At 41.9% G+C, this 27,900-nt stretch overlaps 1 protein-coding gene across 12 annotated transcripts in view; it reads right to left on the bottom strand.

Annotated features, from left to right (window-relative positions):
• The window catches only part of rapgef2b (Rap guanine nucleotide exchange factor 2b), a 400,973-nt gene that overhangs the window by 65,883 nt on the left and 307,190 nt on the right, over positions 1–27,900 (bottom strand). For 11 of the 12 annotated variants that reach the window (XM_087980144.1, XM_043674010.2, XM_087980145.1 and 8 more), the window contains 4 exons: positions 21,184–21,341; positions 13,557–13,797; positions 5,578–5,961; positions 724–935 (listed from right to left, as the gene is read on the bottom strand). In XM_087980144.1, coding sequence (XP_087836270.1) covers positions 724–935; positions 5,578–5,961; positions 13,557–13,797; positions 21,184–21,341 — 995 coding nt within the window. Of the gene's footprint in view, positions 1–723; positions 936–5,577; positions 5,962–13,552; positions 13,798–21,183; positions 21,342–27,900 lie in introns of those variants that run through there. The other variant, XM_087980151.1, reaches the window with a different exon arrangement.

Raw genomic sequence — 27,900 nt, 5'->3', positions numbered from 1 at the left:
AGTCCAGAACTAGAGGGTATAGGTTTAGGGTGAGAGGGGAAAGATGTAAAAGGGACCTACGGGGCAACGTTTTCACCAGAGGGTGATGCATGTATGAAATGTGCTGCCAGATGGAGTTGTGGAGGCTGGCACAATTACAACATTTAAAAGGCATCTGGATAGGTGTATGAATAGGAAGGGTTTGGAGGGACATGGGCCAAGTGCTGGAAAATAGGACTAGATTATTTTTTGATATCTGGTTGGCATGGACGAGTTGGACCGAAGGATCGTTTTTCATGTTATATAACTTTATGACTACTCCTGAATGCACAATGGTATGACATCAATTACGTCACTGTGGACAACATTGTGCAGTGTTTAAAATATTTCTAGTCTAACAGAATAATGTTAACACAAGTTCACTGAGAAAAATGCAGTTGAATACAAGGAAAAACGCTCGGTACATACTTAATTTATTCAACATCCTGATAAACCATTACTCTTTAGAATAATAGTCACTATGTAACTAAATTTGATGCAAGAAGATACAACAAATCCCTGTCAAATTTGACATATTTAGTTGTAAAAGTAGACATGGGTGAAACTTGCCTTAGCTGACACAAGTACCAAACTTATGATCGAGAAATCAGAAGCATGGTGTGAACAATAATGCTACTTACAGTACAGGAAACTACAAAAATGCAACTACAGATACTTTTTTTTAAAAGTAGTAAGTAGAGCTACCTTCATGTAAGAATGTCAGATCTTTCTTGATCACTGGGAAGAGAGGAATAATGGGAGGTTGTAGATTCTCATTGTTCAACACATTCCTGTATTTAGCCATATTTCTGGAAGGATCTAAGAGGTCCTGAAGGTCCTGAAATAACTTCTCATATTTACTGGGAAGTTTTTCCCAAGTATTCCGTAGTCTTGCGACTGGTGCAAGATATAAACCACTAGATTTTATGAGAAAATACAGAAAATATAGTATTAGCTAAAAACAAACTCTGAAACAGTCCTTTTAAGTAATAAACTACCAAATAAACTTGAAGTTTTTTGCAGGTTTGTAGCTCAGGTTGAGGTTTAGGGTGTAGCTTTGCTCGCTGAGCTGTAGGTTTGATATCCAGACGTTTCATTACCTGGCTAGGTAACATCATCAATGGTGATGTCATTTCCTGTTCATTCTCTGAGGGATTGATAGATGGCATCTAGATCTACGTGTTTGTTTATGGCGTTGTGGTTGGAGTGTCAGGCCTCTAGGAATTCTCTGGCATGTCTTTGCTTAGCCTGTCCCAGGATAGATGTGTTGTCCCAGTCGAATTGGTGGTTTTTTTCTTCTGTGTGTAGGGCTACGAGGGAGAGAGGGTCGTGTATTTTTGTGGCAAAAAGACACATCCCTCTCTCCCTCGTAGCCATAATCAACAACAATCTACAAACAAACCCATGGGTTCTCCGCTATCAGGATTCATAGCGGAAGCGGTAATGCAAAGACTAGAACAAACAGCCCTACCAACCATCAAACCAAAAATCTGGGTCTGCTACGTAGATGACACCTTTGTCATCACAAAACGAAACAAGATAGAAGAGACATTTAACATCATCAACAACACCCTCACAGGCATAAAGTTCACCAAGAAGGAAGAAACCAACAACAAACTCGCATTCCTGGACGTCACAGTCGAAAGAAAGGACAACGGAGAACTACAAACCTGCGTACACAGAAAACCAACAAACACTGACCAAATACTGAAATACACCAGCAACCATCCCAATACACACAAACGAAGCTGTAACAGAACACTATTCCAACGAGCCACCACATACTGCAGCACAGACGAACTTCAGAAAACAGAGGAGAACCACCTATACAACGTATTCGAGAAGAACGGATACTTAAAAAATACAGTCCGCAGATTCCTCAAGAACAAACCACGACAAGCAGACCAAACACAGCCAGAAATCCTAACCACCTTACCATACACCAACGAAGTTTCAGAAATGACAGCCAGACTACTAAGACCCCTCGGAATCCTAGTAGCACACAAACCCACCAACACTCTCAAACAAAAACTAACAAACTTAAAAGACCCAGTACAACCCATGGACAAAACCAACGTCATCTACAAAATTCCATGCAAGGACTGCCACAAACACTACGTAGGACAAACAGGAAGAAAGTTAGCCACCAGGATACACGAACATCAGCGAGCCACAAAAAGACACGACCCTCTCTCCCTCGTAGCCCTACACACGGATGAAAAAAACCACCTATTCGACTGGGACAACACATCTATCCTGGGACAGGCTAAGCAAAGACATGCCAGAGAATTCCTAGATGCCTGGCACTCCAACCACAACGCCATAAACAAACACATAGATCTAGATAACATCTATCAACCCCTCAGAAAATGAACAGGAAATGACATCACCACAAACCCCAGGAACCCCATCCAGGACAAACATATAAACAGAAAGCAGGAGACAACAGCTTCGCTTCACTTGGAGGTTGCCACTGATGATGTTACTTAGCTAGATAATGAAACTACTGGATATCAAACCTACAGCTCAGCGAGTAAAGCTACACCCTAAACCTCAACCTGAGCTACAAACATTGCAAAAATCAGTCATATATGTTAATTAAGGCCCTTGGATCACTGACATTTCAACAAGTACAGAGGATTGTAAGAAAATCTATTTGCTGGTTTAACTCACTTATCCCTTGCATCCAGAATATCCCAAACCAAGAGTATAATTAAGTGTTCCCTTCTTGTATAGAAACTAGCTACATAATCAAGAAACAAATATTGCAAACAAATATTAAAAATTATCTGTGAAATTAAGTATCGATACGAATCATTAAAAACTCTTAAAGGGTTGCAATTTTGCATAACATTTGACCGGTAACCATAAATCCTGGGTTTTAATGCCTTGCAAGCTTTTGTTTCTAGTCAGCACAATGACGATTTTGAAAATTATAAGGAATATAAAACTTTGCATTTGAATATGCATAATTTAACATATCCTACAATATTAAAACAAGGGACATATTTGGTTCCTCCATGTGAAAGTTTATCATCACAATTATTTAATTCTGACAAAGCAACACCCACAGTATGTATTTTAAACCATTATTTTAACCTGTCTTAACCATGTTTGATTGTGCACATTTCGAGATTTTTTTGAAGGGATTAGTTTAAAGTTGTAGATTACAAGTCTTTTCACTTCACTGCTCTTGTTAAAGTTAATTGCCATCCAAAAAATATTTTTCTATTACTGATGAAACTTGTGCTTTTGTCTTGAGCAGTAGACAGTCAGGCAAATTTGTCATTTTGGTGATTTCATTGGAATTTTATACATTCATACATTTTATGATAGTTCATGGAACAGTGGAGCACGATTCTCAGCACTCTTCTCAGTTAAATGCTCCATGCACCATCAAATGCCTCAAAATTGCCAGGTTAGCAAGTCAACCTCCTAAATAATGGATTTTAAAATTGCAGGCACCAAGAAAAAGATGCTAGGCTTCACAAGAGTAACTTATCACAAATGTGTAATTTTTTTATTTGTTACCTTCCACATTCTCCCTAATTTATTGTTAAACTATCATTTTTATGTTGTATCTTCTACAATAGTATATTTTATATTTCATAAGAAAAAGTAATTTAATTTTCTTCCTTTGTGCATTCTTTTGACAGGATGCTTGTTAGTTTTTCTTCCTTTCATTATTTGTAATTTATTTGAAGTTAAATAATGATCTAAATATCTCAAGCAGAAACTTTAAAATCTACATTATGTTAAATTGTCTTCGAGGACTCAACTCTCTCAAAAATCTTCCATTCTTGAAACTTCATCCAACATACCATACCACCTCCACCCCATCAAGTAGTATACATTCTTCTAAACTAACCTTCCACATCTGCAATCCTTCCCTTCCTTTGTTTTAACATTGGTAGCCACACTTTCAGTAACCTAAACCTAGCTTCTGGACTTCCATCCCAAAACCCCTATGTGTCTCTGTATCTTTACCACCCTTTTAAGATTCTCTTTAAAACTCTTTTCTGAGTTTTGAGGTAAAATTACCTTCTTTGGCTCGCCATTCCCTTTTTTTGAACTCATTATTAGGAAGTGGGCTGTAGGCAAGGCTGGTAATTATTGCCCATGCATAGATGTCCTGAGAAGATCAATGTAGTTGATTTGGTCTGGAGTTGCATACTGAACAGATTGAGCTAGTATGACAGATTTCCTCTCAATTACATTTTGGTGAAGTGGCTTGGGATGGTTCTCATATTAGTATAAACAAAAGGTTTTTTTGCTGTAGAATTTGCCTGTTTGACCGTTATTGGCATAAAACTGATCATTTTTTAAATGACCTCAGTTTCTCTCCTGCATGATGGACACTTCAAACCCCCATGAGTACCAAATTAACAGCTCTAAATAGAGAAGGTAGCTGGATACATTTTCACAAATGAAAAGCTGGATATTTTTCTTTATTCTTTCATGGGACATGAATGCCACTAGCAAAATCAGCATTTGGTGCCCATCCCTAATTGCCCTTGAATGAAGTGGCTTGCTAGATTACTTCAGAGTAAAGTCATTACCATAGACCTAGTGTCACACATAGGCCAGACCAGGTAAGAATGTCAGATTTCCTTTTTCATTAAAAGAAATTGGTGAATGCCAATCAATGATGGTTGTTATGATCACCACTACTGAGACTAGCATTAACGTTTCCTCTAAGCTCCTTTGGGTTTGCTCCTCTGTTTCGTTGTCTGCAGCTATCATAACGTCAGTGTCTAATTTGGAAGTTATTGCCGCACATGGACCTGAGGTCTGTGCAGCTTGTAAAAAAAATTAGTGGCAATGCTGAACAGCATCATATTTTACATCTATTAATTAATTTCAAATTATAATAGCTGCTGTGGTGATATTTAAGTTTGTACCGCCAGGCCATTATCATGGACCTGCACCATCATTTGCCCCAAATAAATGAAAATATATTGTACTTGAGTCCCATTTATAGAAAAAGGTACTAAGAATCTTTCACCAACTAGAGTTTAGTCAATCCCATACTAAAAGTTATGAAAAGATTTACTTTTAGAAGTAAAAGTTCATCTTACTGCCTTATACTTTTAAAGATTTACCAAACTGATTCCTGGCAAAACTGACATATGAGGACAGTTTGAGTCAGTTAGGATTGGGTTCATTGGAGATTAGAAGAATGAGGTGGGATCTCAGAGAAACCTATAAAATTCCAACAGGACTAGACATGTTAGATGCAGGAAGGATGTTTTCGATGGTGGGCAGGTCCAGAACCAGGGTACATAGCTTAAGCATAAGGAATAAACTTTTTAGGAATGAGATGAGGAGAAATTTCTCCAATTCAGACAGTGGTGAGCTTGTGGAATTCACTACCACAGTTGTTGACATCAAAACATTGTGTTTCAAGAATGAAGTAGATATAATTCTTGTCGTGAAAGGAATCAAGGAATATGGGAGGAGAACAACATTAGGGTATTGAACTCAAAGATCAGCAATGATCATACTCAATGGTGGACCAGGCTGGAGGGTCAAACTCCTGTGCCAATCTTCTATGTTTACCTGATAATTGCAAACATGGAGTTGAAGTTCTTGCATTCTCGACAGTGCAGTGCCATCTTGATAAAGTGTTTAATTATCTTCATTCTTTTCAATTGGTTTGACTCCTTAAGGATTTCTGTGGCAACCCAAAATGTTTCCTGATTGATTATGTTCTCAAATTTCTTCAGATTGGCACATTCAGTTTTTGACTTAAGTTTGAATAAGTCATCTATATACTCTGTGGGCTCAATATTACGAAATAGTTCAAAGTTCCTCATGGAGAGCTGGGTGGCAACTTCAATCGTGCTCAATTGTAACAATGTGATATGACTCTCCCGAAGCAATTCCTGAGCATCTTCATCTGAGCACAGTGTCTCTGTTTCCATATTATTCTTCAGATAGTACCTCATGAAAGAAAACAAAACTGCATCAACTAAAAAGTCAACAGCATTAAGCAAGTTTACTGTAGAATTGTGTAAAATTGTTTCTTTTTCATTTTACTTTATATCAGCAAGTAAACAGCTGCAATTTTTGCCACTTTATTTTATGTTGCATTCTGAGCAATAGTTGAGCTGAAACAGAACGTCCTACTGACTGGGAATATTATAGTTCAAATATTTTAAGATGGGTCAGTTTTTTTTCCCGATGTGTGCAGGAGGGTTTCCTGACACAATATGTAGACAAGCCAATATGTAGGCGAGGCCACATTAGATTTGATATTGGGTAATGAACCCGGCCAGGTGTTAGATTTGGAGTTAGGTGAGCACTTTGGCGACAGTGACCACACTTCAGTTATGTATACTTTACTGATGGAAAGGGATTTACAAATGAAAGAGTATTTACAAATGAGAGGGACCGTATTGTTGAAGAGGAGGGTATGAAACGGACTGGTAAGGGTGCAGAGGAGATTTACCAGGATGTTGCCTGGAATGGAGAATAGGTTGTACGAGGATAGGTTGAGTGTGCTAGGCCTTTTCTCATTGGAACGGCGATACTTGTTAGGAAGGAAGATGTGTTGGGCATTTTGAAAAACTTGAGGATAGACAAGTCCCCCGAGCCTGACGGGATATATCCTAGGATTATGTGGGAAGCAAGAGAGGAAATTGCAGAGCCGTTGGCAATGACCTTTTCGTCTTCACTGTCAACGGGAGTGGTACCAGGAGACTGGAGAGTGGCGAATGTTGTGCCCCTGTTCAAAAAAGGGAATAGGGATAACCCCGGGAATTACAAGCCAGTTAGTCTTACTTCGGTTGTAGGCAAAGTAATGGAAAGGGTACTGAGGGATACGATTTATGAGTATCTGGAAAGACACTGCTTGATTAGGTACAGCCAGCACGGATTTGTGAGAGGTAGGTCTTGCCTTACAAGTCTTATTGAATTCTTTGAGGTGGTGACCAAGCACGTGGATGAGGGTAGAGCAGTGGATGTGGTGTACATGGATTTTAGTAAGGCATTTGATAAGGTTGCCCATGGTAGGCTTATGCGGAAAGTCAGGAGGTATGGGATAGTGGGAAGTTTGGCCAGTTGGATAGAGAACTGGCTAACCGGTCGAAGTCAGAGAGTGGTGGTAGATGGTAAATATTCAGCCTGGAGCCCAGTTACAAGTGGAGTTCCGCAGGGATCAGTTCTGGGTCCTCTGCTGTTTGTAATTTTTATTAATGACTTGGAAGAGGGAGTCGAAGGGTGGGTCAGTAAATTTGCAGACGATACGAAGATTGGTGGAGTTGTGGATAGTGAGGAGGTCGGCTGCAAAGAGACTTAGATATGATGCAGAGCTGGGCTGAGGAGTGGCAGATGGAGTTCAACACTGTCAAGTGTGAGGTTTTCCATTTTGGAAGGACAAATAAGAATGCAGAATACAGGGTTAACAGTAGGGTTCTTAGTAAGGTGGAAGAGCAGAAGGATCTTGGCATCTATGTTCATAGCTCTTTGAAAGTTGCCACTCAGGTGGATAGAGCTTGTAAGAATGCCTATGGTGTACTCGCGTTCATTAGCAGAGGGATTGAATTCAAGAGTCGTGAGGTGATGTTGCAGCTGTACAGGACCTTGGTAAGGCCACATTTGGAGTAGTGTGTGCAGTTCTGGTCGCCTCACTTTAGGAAAGATGTGGAAGGTTTGGAGAGGGTGCAGAGGAGATTTACCAGGATGTTGCCTGGAATGGAGAATAGGTCGTACGAGGATAGGTTGAGTGTGCTAGGCCTTTTCTCATTGGAACGGCGAAGGATGAGGGGTGACATGATAGAGGTTTATAAGATGATCAGGGTATTAGATAGAGTAGACAGTCAGAGACTTTTTCCCCGGGTACAACAGAGTGTTACAAGGGGACATAAATTTAAGGTGAATGGTGGAAGGTATGGGGGGGATGTCAGGGGTAGGTTCTTTACCCAGAGAGTGGTGGGGGCATGGAATGCGCTGCTTGTGGGAGTGGCAGAGTCAGAATCATTGGTGACCTTTAAGCGGCAATTGGATAGGTACATGAGCTAGGACAAATGTTCGGCACAACATCGTGGGCCGAAGGGCCTGTTCTGTGCTGTATTGTTCTATGTTCTATGTTCTAAAGGGATAGGTATATACCGCACGGCAAGAGTTATAGCTAGGGGAAAGACAATTACGATGCGAATAGGCAAGATTTAGAATGCATAGGATGAGGATGTAAACTGCTGGGGATGGTCACAATTGAAATGTGGAGCTTTTTAAAGGAACAGCTACTGCGGATCCTTGATAAGTACGTATCTGTCAGGCAGGGAGGGAGCTGTCAAACGGGGGAGCCATGGTTTACTAAGGAAGCTGAATCTCTTGTCAGGAGGAAGGCGGCGGCTTATGTTAAGAGGAGATGTGATGGCTCAGTTAGGGCACTTGAGAGTTACAAGTTAGCCAGGAAAGATAAAGAGATAACGAAGAAGAGCCAGAAGAAGACATGAGAAGTCAGCGAATAGGATCAAGAAAAACCTCAAGGCTTTCTAGAGGTATATCAGAAATGAAAGAATGACTAGAATAAGATTAGAGCCCATCAAGGATAGTCATGGGAAGTTATGCGTGGAGTCTGAGGAGACAGGGGAAGTGCCAAATGAATACTTTTCGTCAGTATTCACACTAGAAAAAGACAAGGTTGTCAAGGAGAATACTGAGACACAGGCTACGAGATTAGATGAGATTGAGGTTCACAAGGAGGGAGGTGTTAGCAATTTTGGCAAGTGTAAAAATCCCATCTGTCCCCTGGGAACAGTGCCAAAAGACTGGAGGATAGCAAATGTTGTCCCCTTGTTCAAGAAGGGTAGTAGAGACAACCATGGTAATTATAGACCAGTGAGCCTTACTTAGATTGTGGGTAAAGTGTTGGAAAGGGTTATAAGAGATAGGATTTATTATCATCTAGAGAGTAATAAGTTGATTAGGGATAGTCAACACTGTTTTGTGAAGGGTAGGTTGTGCCTCACAAACCTTATTGAGTTTGAGAAGGTGACCAAACAGGTGGATGAGGGTAAAGTGATTGATGTACATTTAAGTCATCATTGGACAAGCATATGGACGTACATGGAATAGTGTAGGTTAGATGGGCTGCAGATTGGCATGACAGGTCGGTGCAACATCGAGGGCCGAAGGGCCTGTACTGCGCTGTAATGTTCTATGTGGTGTATTTGGATTTCAGTAAGGCGTTTGATAAGGTTTCCCGCAGGAGGCTATTGCACAAAATATGGAGGATTGATGGTGATTTAGTGGTTTGGATCAGAAATTGGCTAGCTGAAAGAAGACAGAGGGTGGTGGTTGATGGGAAATATTCATCCTGGAGTTCAGTTACTAGTGGTGTACCAGAAGGATCTGTTTTGGGTCCACTGCTATTTGTCATTTTTGTAAATGACCTGGATGAGGGCATAGAAGGATGGGTTCATAAATATGCGAATGACACAAAGGTCAGTGGAGTTGTGGATAGTGCTGAAGAATGTTACAGGTTAGAGGGACATAGATAAGCTGCAGAGCTGGGCTGAGAGGTGGCAAATGGAGTTTAATGCGGAAAAGTGTGAGGTGATTCATTTTGGAAAGAGTAACAGGAATGCAGAGTACTGGGCCAATAGTAAGATTCTTGGTAGAGTAGATGAGCAGAAAGATCTGTGTCCAGGTATATAGATCCTTGAAAGTTGCCACCCAGGTTGATAGGATTGTTAAGAAGGCATACGGTGTGTTAGCTTTTATTGGTCAAGGGATTGAGTTTCAGAATCACGAGGTCATGCTGCAGCTGTATAAAACTCAGGTGTGGCCACACTTGGAGTATTGCGTGCAGTTCTGGTCACTGCATTATAGGAAGGATGTGGAAGCTTTAGAAAGGGTTCAGAGGAGATTTACCAGGATGTTGCCTGGTATGGCGGGAGGGTCTTACAAGGAAAGGCTGAGAGACTTGAGGCTGTTTTCATTAGAGAGAAGAAGGTTGATAGGTGACTTAACTGAGACATAAGATAATCAGAGGGTTAGATAGTTAGACAGTGAGAGCCTTTTTTCCTTGATGGTGATGGCTAGCATGAGGTGACATAGTATTAAATTGAGGGGACAGATGTCAGAGATAGTTTCTTTACTCAGGGAGAGTAGTAGATTGTGGAACACGCTGCCTGAAACAGTAGTAGACTTGCCAACTTTAAGGGCATTTAAATGGTTATTAGATAGGCACATGGACAAGAATGGAATGGTGCAGGTGAGATGAGCTTTGGATTGGTTTCACAGGGCAGCGTGGCTCAGTAATTAGCACTGCTGCCTCACAGCGCCAGGGACCCAAGTTCGATTCCAGCCTCGGGCAACTGTCTGTGTGGGGTTTGCGCATTCTCCCCTCGCCCAGTGTCTGCGTGGGTTTCCTCCGGGTTCTCCGGTTTCCTTCCAACGTCCAAAGATGTGCAGGTTAGGGTGGATTGGCTGTGCTAAATTGTCCTGTAATGCCCAAGGATGTGCAGGTTAGGGTGGATTGGCCGTGCTAAATTGCCCATAGTGTCAGGTGCATTAGTAAGAGAGAAATGGGTCTGGGTGGGTTACTCTTCGGAGGATCGGTGTGGACTTGTTGGCTGAATGGCCTGTTTCCACACTATAGGGAATCTAATCTAATCTAAACATTGACAGCCGAAGGGCCTGTACTGTGCTGTAATGTTCTACAATCAAAAATCAATCTCAGCCTTAAATATACACAAAGACTCAGTCCCCACAATTCTCTTTGGCAAGGAGTTCAAAAGACTCTCAACCCTCAGAAGAAATTTCTCCTTATTTCTGTCTTAAATTGACACTCCTTTATTCTGAGACTATGCCCTCTGGCCCTCAACTTTCCCAAGAGGGTAAACACTCTCGCAACTCTTATCCTGTCAAGCCACTTAAGAATTCTACTTGTTCCAATGAGATCACCCCCTCTCATTCTTCTAACCTTTAGTGATGACAGTCTCAGCATGTTTAGCTTTTGCTCAGATGACAATCCCTCCATATCAGGGATCATCCAAGTGAACCTTTTCTGAATTGCTTCCTTTGAAATTATAGCTTTCCTTAAATAAGGGGACCAAATCCAGATGTGGCCTTATGAGTATTGTGTATAGTTGCAGTTAGACTTCCCAACTTCAAATCCCTTGAAATAGGGGCCGACATTCCATTAACGTTCCTGATTACCTGTTGCATCTGCATGCTGGCTTTCTGTTTCGCACATAAGTACCCCTAAAGTCTATTTGTGCTTCAGATTTCCGCACCTTTTCTCCATTTAAACACAGGGTGACCTCCGTATCCACGGGTCCAGTTTGCACGGTTTCAGTTTCCCGCAGTTTACCATAGCCCAGACACACTACAGAGAACGCTCAGGGGGCTGCCAGGAAGATAAATTTCCTATTGAAATGAATGGGTTTGCTACTATCCACGGTTTCATGCTTCTGTGGTAGATCTTGGAACATATCATCCGCAGGTACGGTGGGACCACTGCATTACATTGTTCTTTTGTTCTCCCTTCAAAAATGGACAACTTCACATTTTCCCACATTATACACTAGTTGTTAACTTTTTGCCCTTACCCACTCAATCGATACCTCTCACAACTTGCTTTTCCAACTATTTTTATATTGTCTGCAAAATTGGTTATAGTACATTTATTTCCTACTTGGTCATTAATATGTATTGTAATCAAATGCGATTTCTACACTGATCCCTGTGGCATCTCACTGATCACAGGTCACCAACCTGCAAATAACCCTTTATTTCACTCCTTTTTCCTGTCCATTAGTCAATTCTCTATCCACACCAATATATTACTTCCAACATGAATTGAAGGTGCTGTTGTTGGTCTGGGTTGGACAAAGTTTGTCTCCCTCCAACATTATGGGCTGTTATACTTGTGACTTAACCTTTTGGAAGGTACCTTATCGAATGCCTGCTGGAAGTCCAAATACAACACATCCACTGGTTTCTGTCTATCCACTCTGGTTGAGACTTCTTCAAAATACTCTAATAAATTAGTCAGAAACTTTATTTCCCTTTCATGAGACTTTATCCACTCTGCTTGATTAGATTATGATTTTGCAAAAGTATTGCTATTACTTCAATAATAATTGTTTCCAATATCTTTCCAACAATAGATGTTAGGCTAATTGGCCTATAGTTACTCGCTTCCTGCCTCCCTCCCTTTTTGAATCCACTAATACTTGTCCAGACGGAAAAAAATTTTGAAAATGACAACCAATGCATCTACTATCTCTGAAGTTACTTATTTTAGGATCCTCAGATGCAAGCCATCAGGGTCAGTGGACTTATCTTTAGGAGAAAGTGAGGTCTGCAGACGCTGGAGATCAAAGCTGAAACTTTATTGCTGGAACAGCACAGCAGGTCAGGCAGCATCTAGGGAACAGAAGATTCGACGTTTCGGGCACATGCCCTTCTTCAGGAATCTTTATCTTTAGCCCCATTCGTTTGTATAATACTACTTCTCTAGTGATGGTATGTAATTTTTCTAATGTATATTTAGTATTAATGAGAAGTTCAAAGTATATTCTATCATAAAGACTTATGCAAGACACCTGTTTAACTCATCTGCCACGATCTTGCTCCCCAGATTCATTTTCAAGGGGACTTATATTCAATTTTACCTCTCTCTTCCTATTTATATATTTAAAGATGATCTTATTGTCAGTTATTGTATTCTGTGCTAATTTTTTCTTGTAGTTTTTTTTCTCTCTTTGTTACCTTTTTTAAGTTCACTTTGCTGAATTCTGAATTTATTCCAGTATTCAGAGCCACCACTGACTTTTACCTCCTTGTTTGCTTTTTCTTCCAACTTTACTACTCTCAACCCAATATCCTTGCAAAAGTTTATTTCGATTGGTTTCACTGAAGGACAGGCCCAATAAGAAATATCAGGGAGTCACAGAATCACAGAATCCCTGTGGAAGCAGACCATTCGGCCCATTGAGTCTCCACTGACCCTCCGAAGAGCATCCCACTCATCCACGATAACCCTACTTTTCCCATGGCTAATCCACTTAGCCTGCATATCCCTGTACACTATGGGCAATTTAGTATGGTCAATCCACCTAACCTGCACATCTTTGGACTGTGGAAGGAAACCATAGCACACAGGCCAAGGGAGAATGTGCAAACTCCATTCAGACAGACAGTCACCCAAGGGGGGAGCTGAACCTCATCCCTGGTGCTTAGGTAGTAGTGCTAACTACCGAGTCACCGTGCCACCCATGAATAAATCAACTCATGTACTTCTATGCATTCCACAACGCCCATCCCCTGAACAAGTGGCTGGAAATAAACTTGTAACTAATTGGAATGGAAAATAAAACTTGACAAAATTAATTCAAAACAATTGAAAAGAAATTCACCCAGAGTACTGAGCCATTTTGCAATGCTCGTATGTATTACACCAATGAACAATGGCTGAAATGCAAATTCAAACTTCATATTTTCCTCATGGAAAATAAAGCAAAACAAGCTTATTTCTATTGTATTCTTTGAAAGAACCTGGATTCTGATAACTTCATCTTTACCTTCCACTGAGCTGGATTCGGTCAGCAAGCTTTGATAATTGATCTGGAAGCCGTCTTTGTTTGATTACACCTTCAGGAGTGACAGAGACTTCACACAGCGAATACGATTCAGGAGCAGCAGTTACGGTAAATTCACGAAGTGCCTGAATGACCACTTCTTTAGCAGTGGTATCTCTGCTGATCATTATGTAGCGACTTTGTTGGTCGGCTTTGAAAACTCTTAAAACTTGATCTGGTAGCTCTGTTCGAAAGAAAAACAAGCTGAATAAATGGATAGCATAAAGGTAGAGTGCTTTATTAAGATTGTGTGAACATTTGAAATCAATGGGCAGGAAAAGAATAGCTGATTCATCAAGCCATACAAAGGAAATAGGAAATTAAGTTAAGAAGAAGACATAAGGAGGTTACAAAAGGTTTTGGGAGCAGGCAAATACGAGACAAATGGAGTATAATATGGGGTAACTGTGAAAATGTGAAAGATCTCCAGTATCTGCAGTCCTCACTTTCGCCCCATAATTGTAAAAGGCCATTTTGGCAGGAAGACAAAAGCATATTGTCTAAATGAACAGAAGATTGCAGAGCTCTGAGGTGCAGAGGGATCTGGGTATCCTAATACATGAATCGCAAGCAATTAGGAAAGCTAATAGAATGTTATCAATTATTGAAAGGGAAATTTAATATAAAAGTAGGAAGATTATGCTTCAGTTATACAGGGAGACTTACTATGTACAGTAATGATCACTTTATACAAGCAAGGATGTAAATGTTGGAAGCAGCTTCAGAAAGGTTTACAAACCTTACAAGGAATGGGGATCTGAGGAAAGGCTTGGACAGGTTAGACTTGTATTCACTGGAGTTTAGAATAATAAGTGACTGAAAACACAGAAGATACCAAGGGGTCTTGGGCAGGGTAAATATGAAGAGAATGTTTCCTCTTATTGGAGGATCTAGAATTAGAGGTCACTGTTTAAAAATTAAGAGTCACCCATTTAAAAGAGAGATGAGATAAAGATTTTTTTCTAGAGAGTTGAGAACCTTTGGAATTATCTTCCTGAAAAGTGGTGGAAGCAGTTTCCTCAAATATTAGGAAGACATTTATTAAGGAATGGAGATTATCGAGGTAGGTGGAAATGTGAATTTGTGGTTACAATCAAATCAGCTATTATATTATTGAATGTTAGGATAGACTGGAGGAGACAAATGGCTCACTCCTTCTAAATTTATATGTATGCTCATATTCACCTGGACGCCCCGTGCTGGCCTATTACCCGCCCTCGACTTCTTCATTTCCAACTGTCGCCGGGACATTAACTGCCTCAACCTGTCTACCCTCCTCCCCCACTCCAACCTCTCACTCTCATAATGCGCAGCCCTCCAATCCTGACCTCACCAGCAAGCCAGCAGATAAAGGGGGCACAGTGGTAGTCTGGCGCACTGACCTCTACACCGCTAAAGCCAAACGCCAACTCGAGGACAGCTTTTCCTACCGCCCACTCGACCAAAACTCACCAAACCATCATCTCCCAGACCATACAGAACCTCATCATCTCAGGAGATCTCCTACCCACAGCTTCCAACCTCATAGTCCAGTTCTACCTCCTTCCCAAGATCCACAAGCCTGACCACCCTGGCCGACCCATTGTCTCAGCATGCTCCTGCCCCACTGAACTCATCTCTACCTACCTCGACACTGTCCTATCCCCTCTAGTCCAGGAACTCCCCACATACGTTGGAGACACCACCCTCCACCTCCTCCAAGACTTCAGTTTCCCCGGTCCCCAACGCCTCATCTTCACCATGGATATCCAATCCCTCTACACCTCCATCCGCCATGACCAGGGCCTCCAAGCCCTCCGTTTCTTCCTCTCCCGACATCCCCAACAGTACCCTTCCACCGACACTCTCATTCATCTGGCCGAACTGGTCCTCGCCCTTAACAATTTCTCCTTCGAATCCTCCCACTTCCTCCAGACCAAAGGGATAGCCATGGGCACCCGTATGGGCCCCAGCTATGCCTGTCTCTTTGTTGGTTATGTAGAACAGTCCATCTTCCGTAATTACACCAGCACCACTCCCCACCTCTTCCTCCGCTACATTGATGACTGCATTGGCACCACCTCGTGCTCCCGTGAGGAGGTTGAGCAATTCATCAACTTCATCAACACATTCCACCCTGACCATAAATTTACCAGGACCATCTATGACACCTCTCTCCCCTTCCTGGACCTCTCCATCTCCATTAATGACGACCGACTTGACACCGACATTTTTTTTACAAACCCACCGACTCCCACAGCTACCTGGATTACACCTCTTCCCACCCCATCTCCTGCAAAAATGCCATCTTCCACCTACGCCGTATCTACTCCCAGGAGGACCAGTTCCACCACAGAACACACCAGATGGCCTCCTTCTTTAGAGACCGCAATTTCCCTTCCCACGTGGTTAAAGATGCCCTCCAACGCATCTCGACCACATCCCGCACCTCTGCCCTCAGACCCCACCCTTCCAACCGTAACAAGGACAGAACGCCCCTGGTGCTCACCTTCCACCCTACCAACCTTCGCATAAACCAAATCATCCGCCGATATTTCCGCCACCTCCAAAAAGACCCCACCACCAGGGATATATTTCCCTCCCCACCCCTTTCCACCTTCCGCAAAGACCATTCCCTCTGTGACTACCTGGTCAGGTCCATGCCCCCCTACAACCCACCCTCCCATCCTGGCACCTTCCCCTGCCACCGCAGCAATTGCAAAACCTGCGCCCACACCTCCTCCCTCACCTCCATCCAAGGCCCTAATGGAGCCTTCCACATCCATCAGAGTTTTACCTGCACGTCCACCAATATCATTTATTGTATCCATTGCTCCCGATGCAGTCTCCTCTAAATTGGGGAGATTGGACGCCTCCTAGCAGAGCGCTTTAGGGAATATCTCTGGGACACCCGCACCAATCAACCACAGCGCCCTGTGGCCCAACGTTTCAACTCCCCCTCCCACTCTGACAAGGACATGGAGGTCCTGGGCTTCCTTCACCGCCGCTCCCTCACCACCTGACGCCTGGAGGAAGAACGCCTCATGTTCCGCCTCGGAACACTTCAACCCCAGGGCATCAATGTGGACTTCAACAGTTTCCTCATTTCCCCTTCCCCCACCTCACCCCAGTTCCAAACTTCCAGCTCAGCACTGTCCCCATGACTTGTCCTACCTGCCTATCTTCTTTTCCACCTATCAACTCCACCCTTCCCCCCCCCTCAACCTATCACCTTCATCCCCTCCCCCACTAACCTATTGTACTCTATGCTACTTTCTCCCCACCCCCACCCTCCTCTCACTTATCTCTCCACCCTTCAGGCTCTCTGCCTGTATTCCTGATGAAGGGCTTTTGCGCGAAACGTCGATTTTACTGGTCTTCGGATGCTGCCTGAACTGCTGTGCTCTTCCAGCACTACTCTAATCTAGTTATTGGAGAAAGTGAGGACTGCAGATGCTGGAGATCAGAGTCGTGAATGTGGTGCTGGAAAAAGCACAGCAGATCAGGCAGCATGTGAGGAACAAGAAAATTGTCATTTCTGGCAAGAGTCTTTCCTGATGAAGAGCTCTTGCACGAAACATAGATTTCTCCTCCTCCTCCTCCTCGGATGCTGCCTGACCTGTGCTTTTCTAGCACCACACTCTCGACTCTGTATGTTCATATGTATCAAGCGTTCCCCACACTTCTTGTTCATTGAAGGTAGTGACTTCTTGCTGAGGCAGTGATTCTTAAAAATGAGATAATGCTTACATCAGCTTGTCAGTTAAAACAGCGAGCTGGTGGGACCATGTAATCATTTTAAAATCTACTCAGAGTCTTACAGCATTCAATACCTAATGCATCATTTATCTGCTATACTTGACTATGCTGGAAATAAAAAATAATTTTTGTTTCAAAGTAAAACAAGCAGGAGTAGGCCATTTGGCCCGTGAAGCTTGCTTTGCCATTAGCATGCTTTGACAAGATTTGTAGCTCAGGTTGAGGTTCTGGATGTAGGTTTGCTTGCTGAGCTGCAAGGTTCGTTTTCAGATGTTTTGTCACCATACAAGGTAACATCTTTAGTAAGCCTCCATATGAAGCACTGGTGGTGTAGCCCACCTTCTAGTTATATGTTTGGATTTTCTTGGGTTGGTGATGTCATTTCCTGTGGTGACATCATTTCCTATGGTGACATTATGTCCTGTTCTTTTTCTCAGGGGGTGGTAAATGGAATCCAAGTCAATCTGCTTGTTGGAATGCCATGCTTCTAGGAATTCTTGTGCATGTCTCTGTTTGGCTTGTCCTAGGATGAATGTGTTGTCCCAGTCAAAGTGGTGTCCTTCCTTATCCTGTAAGGGTACTAGTGAGAGGTGGGCATGTCTTTTTGTGGCTAGTTGACATCCATGTATCCTGGTGGCTAGTTTCTGCCTGTTTGTCCAATCAGTAGAAACAACTTGCCTGCTTCTGTCTTATCTATCCTTTTCATAATTTTATATGTTTCTATGAGATCCCCTCTCATTCTTCTAAATTCTAGCGAGTACAGTCCCAGGCGACTCTACCTCTCCTCGCAGGGTAACTCCCTCATCTCCAGAATCAACCTGGTGAACCTCTTTTGCACCGCCCCCAAAGCCAGTATATCCTTCCTCAAGTAAGGAGACCAGAACTGTGCACAATACTCCAGATGTGGCTTCACCAATACCTTGTACAGTTACAGCAGAACCTCCCTGCTTTAAATTCAATCCCTCTAACAATCAAAGCCAATATTCCCTTTTGCCCTCCTAATACCTGCTGCACCTGCAAGTCAACTTTTACTGGTTCATGTATAAGCACTCCTAAGTGCTTCTGCACAACAGCATGCTGCAATCTCTCACCATTTAAATAATACTTTGACCTACTATTATTACTTCCAAAGTGGATAACTTCACATCTACCATCTACCAGACCCTTACCCACTCTCACAACCCATCTAAATCTCTCTGCAGACCCTTCACATCCTCTGCACAGTTTGCCTTTCAACTCAATTTAGTGTCATCAACAAACCTGGATGCGGTACACTCTGTCTCCTCTTCCAAATCATTTACATATATCATGAACAGTTGCAGGCCCAACACCGACCCCTGTGCACCCTGCTCACCAGTGATCTCCAATGAGAGCAACACCCACTTATCCCAACACTCTGCTTTCATTTGGTTAAACAGTCCATGCTAGTACATTTCCCGCATCTTATGGATGAGTCTTGTATGCAGCACCTTATTGAACGCCTTCTGGAAATCTGAGAGATATTGTGTTACAGGTTATCTTTATTAAATCACTCACTAGCTCACTATATTCTACAGCATTTTCACACCTTATCAGTACACGCTGTAAGCAGTGTTTATCTCTTATTAAGTGTAGCATACAGAACAATACCATCCCCATCCTGTCAGTTTCTTCCCGGGTTCCCTTGCCCACAGATTTTGTACCCGATCACTCGAGGCTTCCAGAAAGTAATTCGGAAAAACAAAGTTATTATCCTTGGGAAACAGAGAGACTCTAGTAGTGAAAGCAATGAGGACTGTATATTCCCAGTACCATTTTTACAACCCCTTAAAGCCAGGAAAGTAAAGATTGAAAAAAATGGTCAGGCAGAGATTAGAGGACAGTATTGAGGGAGATCCGGTACTATGGACTGAAATGCACACTTTGCATGAACCTGCAACCCCTGAAAATATGGACAGGTGGTTTAAAGAAATGCCTCACCCAAAGAAGGGGCCAGTGAAGACATGGGAAAGCCTTGACCAGTTAAGGGGAATATATATGCTCCATCCCTGGGACGGAGTACAAAGTCTGAACGTTATTGTAACTAAAAGAGAAGGACGCTGCCTCCATGAGGCAGTCAAAGGTGCTCTTGGAGAGTACGAGCAGGAGCTGCAAGCTGACTGGACAGCAATAAAACAGTGGTTACAAGGGTATAGTCCACATTAGACCAATTGGACAAAAGTCACAGCTAGCTGTCAAAAACCCACAGAATGCTTCAAACAGCGACAGTGACAAACACAGAAAATGAAAAAACTAGACAAACTTACACAAAATAGCAACACAGACAACACAGAGGCATGGCACAGATTTTAGGTAACCGACCAAAGAATCATGGAGTCATGCAGCATGGAAACAGACCCTTCACCCAACTCATCCATGCCGACCAGGTTTCCGTAATTGAACTAATTGCATTTGTCTGCATTTGGCCAATGTCCCGCTAAAGCTTTCTGTAGTGATTTTAACAGGGTCAGCCAGCTAGACTTCATAGAACATGAGTCCTCTGATTGGTGCTGTTAATAGGCCTATCAGGGAGCCCTGGCTGACAGATAAAAAGGAGTGTATCAAAGATACTGCCACCCTTGATAGCTGACTCTGAAGAGGCAGTACTAGAGGCAATGACTGTTCATATATACAGAAAGGGTGACTCATAATGGAATACTGGTATCTATGGAGTTATTTCAGCACTGACAAGAGTAAAGCATGATCCTGAAGAAACCTTCTCACAACAGTCATCTTTGAGTTTGAAAAAGCATTTTTGAATCATGCCATTGTTTGGGAAGCTTGACATGTTTGACCCTAAAGTCAAGGATTAGGCCTAGAGATAGAAAGATTGAATTTTTTTTTAAGGCAAATGACTTTGTGGCAGATAGAAAGCAACGAGTAATTCTCCTGACAGCCCGTGGAGTCACAGCCTTTTCTGTTATTAGAAGCCCAACCTTCCCTGAGGCACCAGATACTAAAACCTTTCAAGAATTGACCGGCATAGTCATATTACTATCCTAGAGGCATGGCACTCATCCACAGATTCAATCAATAAGCACATCAACCTGGATCCAATATACCGTCCACTGCAGCGGACAGCTGGAACTGACAACCGGAAGCGGCAGATTCAAACCACTACAAATGCCGGAGGAAAGATCACAGAAGCGCTTCACAGGAGGCTCCCAAGCACTGAAGATGTCACCTAGACAGGGGACGAAACGTCTGCAACACAAATTCCCAGCTCGGCGAACAGAACCACAACATTCTATTACCTTTATGCACTTTGGTATGATCTGTTGATACCGCATGCAAAACAAAACTTTTCACTATACCTAGTTACACTTGTCGATATTAAATCAAATCTGGTGTAGATGAACCTAGAGAGGAAGTGTCTGATGAAGAGGTTATACTCGAAACATTGACTCTCTTGCTCCTCGGATGCTGCCTAACTGGGGGTGCTTTTCCATCACCACACGTTTTGACTCTGCTACTTAAAATTAAGTTGGTTTAGAATGTTTTTTTCTCCTGAACTAATCTTCCGTGATTCTACTCACTAACAGTCCTTTATAGTTAACCATGAAGGGTCTCTGTCTCATCACACTCAACAGCCTTATCTAAGCCTAGAATTTAAGATTGTTTCATATTACTCCCTGTCAAGCACTGAACTCTATTATACTGATACTGATAACTGCGTTTCAAAATAACTACTTTTGTGTACCGTGAAGAATAAACTTAGTAAGAACAAGTTTTCTTCCCCATCAAAAACATTAGGGACACATATAAAACACGATCTAAAAAGGGCATAATTACTTTGGAATGAACGAGCACTCACCTGGTGTAGTGTTAAAATCAAGAATGCGATGATGAGACTGCAACAGGTCAGGATTACTGGACGATAAGGTGCCACTTACAGGCAATGCAGGTGCAATATATCTGGATTGCTTCAACCCGACTATACTGTCATCTTGGGACTGACCAATACCAATATCACTGTAAAATGCAACAGAGACATGGGTAAAAATTTGATCAGTATTGCCCATCTAAAATCACAAAAGTGCTGTACAAAGACCTATTGCATCATATCTATAGCACAGAAAGTCATTTGTACAAGAGCAACTTATGATTATACAGCACATTTAACACTGTAAAGTATCTCAGAACTGATTAATAGGAGCACTGTAACGCAAACAATGATCCACATGAAGAGATATTTGGGGTGATGACTAAATGCTCCATCAGAGACAGATTTTAAGGAGTTCTGTAAATGAGTAAAAAGGGTTAGAGAAGTAGACAGCCCTTGGTCAGGAATGCCAGAGGCTCAGACTTAGACAGCTGAAAGGATTAGTGGTGCTAATCCAGAATCTGGTTTCCAGCATCTGCAGTCATTGTTTTTACCTTAGACAGCTGAAAGCCTTATGCTGGAGCAATTAAAGCTTTGAATATTCAAGAGCCCAGAATTAGAGCAGTAGATAAATTACAAAAGGTTACAGAGATGCAGGAGATTACAGAGATGGCTAAGGTGGTGTGGAGTTGGGTAATAATGTGGAGATGTACATATAAGAGTGATGGTGTGGATGTGGACGTGAGATTGAAATCTTACCTGAGGGCCAAACACAGCATCAAAATTGGATACTTATCTTTATGCTCAACATGAGCTTCCTCCACTCTTATCTCATCTAATTTATCGATATGTCCTTCAAATTATTTCCCTTATTATGTTCTTATGTAGCATCTTTTTAAAGTGGATCTGTGTTATTAACTGAAAATACCAAGTTCCAAATTCTAACCACTGTTTCACCTAATTAATAAAGTAAATTATGAAGTTATCTTATTTTTATAGTGTCTATAAACTCTCACAAATAGAAAATCATTAAACACACCTCATCAAATCACTTCATAATTTTGAAGACTTCCACCAAGACCCTTCTTAGCCTTCTCTTTGCTGGAGAAAAGAGGCCTAACTCATTTAATATTTCCTGTTTTCACCTCTAACTCCTTCTTATAAGTGGAGACTCTGGTGATTTAATCAAGCTTCTATAACTGTTTAACATAACTTTTCTGCTTTGACTTCTGTTCCTCAAGAAATGAATCCCACTGTTTTGCTAAGATTTTTTAATAGACATATCTGATTTTACTGCCTTTGCACTTCCAGAAACTTTTATATCATATAATTAGTCATTGCTAATATTACATTTTTCCCAAAATTAATACAACAATATCTGCAATCTAAAGCATGGAGAAACACAAGAAATAAGGACAAAAGCAGATGATACAGTTCTTCAAGTTTGCTTGCCCTGCGTTCAATTTGATAATGTAATATTCAGTTTCTACTCCACTTTCTGGCCTGACCCAAAACCTGCATATCACTTGACCCAAACCTGGGAGATCAAAAATCTGTCTATCTCAACCTTGAATATATTCAGTAACGAAACATCCACAACCTGGAGTCGAGAAAGTTGTGGATCTTCATAATATCTTTGGGCATCAATTCCCCTTTTGTGTCTATGGTTAAGTTGCGCTATTGTTTTTTTTTTAAATTTGCAAATCAATGCTAATAGAATTACATGGTTTCCCGGAAAGGGGCAATTAGCTTCTCTACCGCTAGACTTCTAGAATGGAAAAACAAACAGTTGCACTTTTCACTTCAATAATTATTTTCAGTGATCTTTGCAAAAATGAACACGTGTGGGCATTGGATAAAAACAATATTCCGACATAGAATGTGACAAGTCAATTCTGTCTTTTGCCAGAAGAAAAATCAATATGAGGACAATAGTATTTTTCAAAAGAACTGGAGAAGGAAGAAGGAAAAAAAAACATACTGGGAAGCCTTGATATTCTACTTCATTTAAGCTAAACTATTTTATTCAGCTTGAGAATGGAGGAAAACACCAGATAGAAAAATTTTCAACACCAATAAAAGATTTTAACAATAAAAAAAATTCCAAAATTTAATGCAAATTTCTTTGTTAATTTTTTAAAATTGTAAATATGCTAGAAACCTGGAAAATGTTAGGGACCATAGCATTAACTGGTGGTGAACGGTTTCAATCCAATTAAAAATAAATACAAACCTATAAATTGACGTAAGAAGTTTTATAATGAACTTAACTATTTGGTCCTCAAAATTAAACTAAGACAATCAACAGGAAATTTAACATTTCAATTTTAACTGACTTCTTTCTTTAAAATCAAGAGGTTGGTCACAATTCATCCACTGTAAAGAAATGTTAAAAATGAAGTAAGCGCTAATAATAAGGCTCATTTAAACACATGGTCTCATTAAGTCAATGCAACCACTGTGACCCAAGCAACCAAATAACATATTCTGAGGGTAAGAATGGAGTGGCGCTCACAAAGGACAGAGAGGCAGTCAGTGCTCACTGGAAAGAGCACTTTAAGAATTTCACCTGAATCACACCCTCAATGTAGGTGCACTCAACATCATACAATGTATTACCTACCACAGTTTCAGCAGAACTCCATAAGACTATAAGACATAGGAGTGGAAGTAAAGCCATTCGGCCCATCAAGTCCACTCTGCCATTTAATCATGGCTGATGGGCATTTTAACTATTCTTACCTGCACTCTCCCCGTAGCCCACAATTCCTTGCGAGATCAAGAACTTATCATTCTTTGCCTTGAAGACATTTAATGTCCTGACCTCCAATGCTCTCCGTGGCAATGAATTCCACAGGCCCACCACTCTTTGGCTGAAGAAATGTCTCCTCATTTCCGTTCTAAATTGACCCCCTCTAATTCTAAGGCTGTGCCTACTGGTCCTAGTCTGTCCATTTAATGGAAACAACTTCCCAGCATCCACCCTTTCTAAGCCATGCATTATCTTGTAAGTTTCTATTAGATCTCCCTCAACCTTCTAACTCCAATTAAATCAATCTCAGGATCCTCAGCCGTTCATCGTATGTTAGACCTACCATTCCAGGGATCATCCGTATGAATCTCCGCTGGACATGCTCCAGTGCCAGTATGTCCTTCCTCAGGTGTGGGGCCCAAAATTGGACACAGTATTCTAAATGGGGCCTAACTAGAGCTTTATAACGTCTCAGAAGTACATCGCTGCTTTTATATTCCAACCCTCTGGAGATAAATGTCAACATTACACTTGCTTTCTTAATCATGGACTCAACCTGCAAGTCAACCTTTAGAGAATCCTGGACTAGCACTCCCAGATCCCTTTGTACTTCGGCTTTGTGAATTTTCTCACCAGTTAGAAAATAGTCCATGCCTTTTTCCAAAGTGCAAGACCTCGCATTAGCTCATGTTGAATTTCACCAGCCATTTTCTGGACCACTCTCCTAAACTGTCTTAAATTCACCTCCTCAGAATTACCTGCCTGTCCACCTAACTTCATATCATCGGCAAACTTCGCCAGAGTGCCCTCAGTCCAGTCATCCAGATCATTTATATGTAAAGCGAACAGCTGTGGCCCCAACAGTGAACCTTGTGGGACACCACTTGTCACTGGCTGCCATTCCGAGAAAGAACCTTTTATTCCAACTCTCTGCCTTCTGTCAGTCAGCCAATCCTCAATCCACGCCAATAGCTCACCTCAAACACCATGGCCCCTCACCTTGCTCAGCAGCCTCCTGTGAGGCACCTTATCAAAGGCCTTTTGGAAGTATAGATAGATAACATCCACTGGGCTTCCTTGGTCTAACCTACTTGTTACCTCTTCAAAGAATTCTAACAGGTTTGTCAGGCATGACTTCTTACTAAATCCATGCTGACTTGTTCTAATGCAACCCTGCATTTCCAAGAATTTAGAAATCTCATCCTTAATGATGGATTCTAGAATTTTACCAACAACCGAGGTTACACTAACCAGCCTATAATTTTCCATCTTTTGTCTTGATCCTTTCTTGAACAAGGAGGTTACAACAGCAATTTTCCAATCATCTGGGACTTTCCCTGACTCCAGTGACTTTTGAAAGATCACAACCAATGCCTCCGCCATTTCCTCAGCCACTTCTCTCAGATCTCTAGGATGTAGCCCATCGGAGCTGGGAGATTTATCAATTTTTAGACCTTTGAGCTTTTCTAGCACTTGCTCTTTTGTAATGGCTACCATACTCAACTCTGCCTCCTGACTCTCCTCTGTTGTTGGGATATCACTCATGTCTTCCACTGTGAAGAATGACACAAAGTACTTATTAAGTTCTTCAGCTATTTCCTCATCTCCCTGCATCAATTTGGAGCGGCCAAATTTCTACTTTTGCCTCTCATTTGTTTCTTATGTATTGAAAGAAACTTTTATTATCATTTCTAATATTACTGACCAGCTTACCTTCATATTTGATCCTCTCCTTCCTTATTTCTCTCTTTGCTATCCTCTGTTTATTTTTGTAGTGTTCCCAATCTTCTGATTTCCCAGTGCTCTTGGCCACTTTATAGGCTCTCTCTTTTTCTTTGATACATTTCCTGACTTCCTTTGTCAGCCATGGCTGTCTAATCCTCCTCTCTACACCTTCCGCTCCGCTCCGCTCCACCCCCACCCCCCCAATAATCTTTCTTTTCTTTGGGATAAATCTCTGTACTGTGTCCTCAATTACACCCAGAAATTCCTGTCATTGTTGCTCTACTGTCTTCCCCACTAGGCTCTGCTTCCAGTCGATTTTCGTCAGTTCCTCTCTCATGCCCTTGTAATTACCTTTGTTTAACTGTAACACCATTACATCCGATTTTGCTTTCTCTCTTTCAAACTGCAGACTGAACGCTACCATATTATGGTCACTGCCTCCTAAGTATTCTCTTACTTTGAGATCTTTTATAAAGTCTAGCTCATTACACAGCACTATGTCCAGAATAGCCTGCTCCCTTGTGGGCTCCATCACAAGCTGTTCCAAAAAACCATCCTGTAAGGATTCCATGAATTTTTTTTCTTTGGATCTACCAGCAACATTATTCACCCAGTCCACCTGCATATTGAAGCCCCCCCATGATCACCGTGACATTACTTTTCAGACATGCCCTATCTATTTCATGGTCCATCTTGCGCCCCTGGTCCTGACCACTGTTGGGAGGTCTGTACATAACTCCCATTATGGTTTTTTTGCCTTGTTCCTCAACTCCACCCACACAGACTCCACATCATCTGACCCATGTCATTCAGTGCCATAGATTTAATTTCATTCTTAACTAACAAGGCAACCCCACCCCCTCTGCCCACCTCCGTCTTTTCGATAAGTTGTAAATCCTTGGATGTTAAACTGCCAGTCCTGAACCCCCTGCAACCACGTCTCTGTGATGCCTACCACATCATTCACAATGAGTTGTGCCGTTAGCATTTATAACAAAATAGATAAATTATGAACATTCAGGTAAAGTGCCTTAATGCTAACTTTATCATTATGAGAGATATTGGAAATCATAGATGCCCTAAGTTATCCTTCCTTTTTGCTGCATTCCTATTCTGCCTTGAGCTTAAACCCACCTGCACACATGCTATTCTGCTGCTTATCTTTCCATTCAACTCCATACTCCCTGTCACTTTAGCTTTCCCTTCCCCGACTCAGAAGTTTAAAGTCCTACTGACCACCCTATTTACCCTTTTCGCTAGATCACTGGTTCCAGATTGGTTCGAGGGATACCATCCCAACAGTACAGATCCTCCTGGTCCCAAAACTGATGCCAATACCCCATGAAATGGAATCCTTTTTTCCCACAGCAATCTCTTCGCCACATGTTTACTTCCCTAATTTTCTTATCCCTTTGCCATTTGGCATGTGGCTTGGGCAGTAATCCAGAGATTTTGATCCTTGAGGACCTGTAGTTCAATTTCCTTCCTAGTGCTTGATAATCCCCAATAGGTCCTCCACCCCAGCCTTGCCTATGCTGTTAGTCCCAACGTGGACCACAATAACTGGATCGTCCACCTCCCCTCCAGTCTCCTTTCAAGCCGGTCGCAGATGTCCTGCACCCTGGCACTGGGCAGGCAACATACCATGCAGGGCACCATTTCTGGCTTGCATAGGATACTATCTGCCCCCCAATTATAGAATCCCCTATAACAACTACTTGTCTTTTTGATCCCCACTCTCGGGTTGCCCTCTGCACCATGGTGCTGTGGTCAGCTGGCTCATCCTGTCCACATCCCTTTCCCTCAGCCACACAGGGAGTAAGAATCTCATACCTGTTAGACAAGGTCAAGGGCTGAGGCTCGTGCACTCCTGAACTCAGAATCCCCCTACCTGCCTCACTTATGGTCACATCCTGTTATCCCTGAACACTTACTAATTTTGACTTACTTAATCTACCTGATAGGAGATCGTTTTCGCTAGAACACCAACCTGATATTAGGTTGAAAAGAAGATCCCAACAACTGAGAACCAACAAAATTGATGATGTGAATGGAATACTGAGAAGTACTTTGGCATAAATACATGCTCTAATCTACCTCACCTGCAAGGAGGAAAGCAAGCTGGGATCTCCAAGACACTATAACTATGCCCATCTTAAGGAAAGATCAGGCCAATTGCATTAACAGAGAGGAGTTTCCCTGCTGCCCACTAAAAGGAAAGGGACATTACA

Source organism: Chiloscyllium plagiosum, unplaced genomic scaffold (genome assembly GCF_037043375.1).
Source record: "Chiloscyllium plagiosum isolate Xiang-an unplaced genomic scaffold, Cpla_swu_hap1 HiC_scaffold_36, whole genome shotgun sequence".
Taxonomy (NCBI): domain Eukaryota; kingdom Metazoa; phylum Chordata; class Chondrichthyes; order Orectolobiformes; family Hemiscylliidae; genus Chiloscyllium; species Chiloscyllium plagiosum.
Note: the sequence above shows the minus strand (reverse complement) of the source record. Positions and strands in the feature narration are given on the sequence as shown.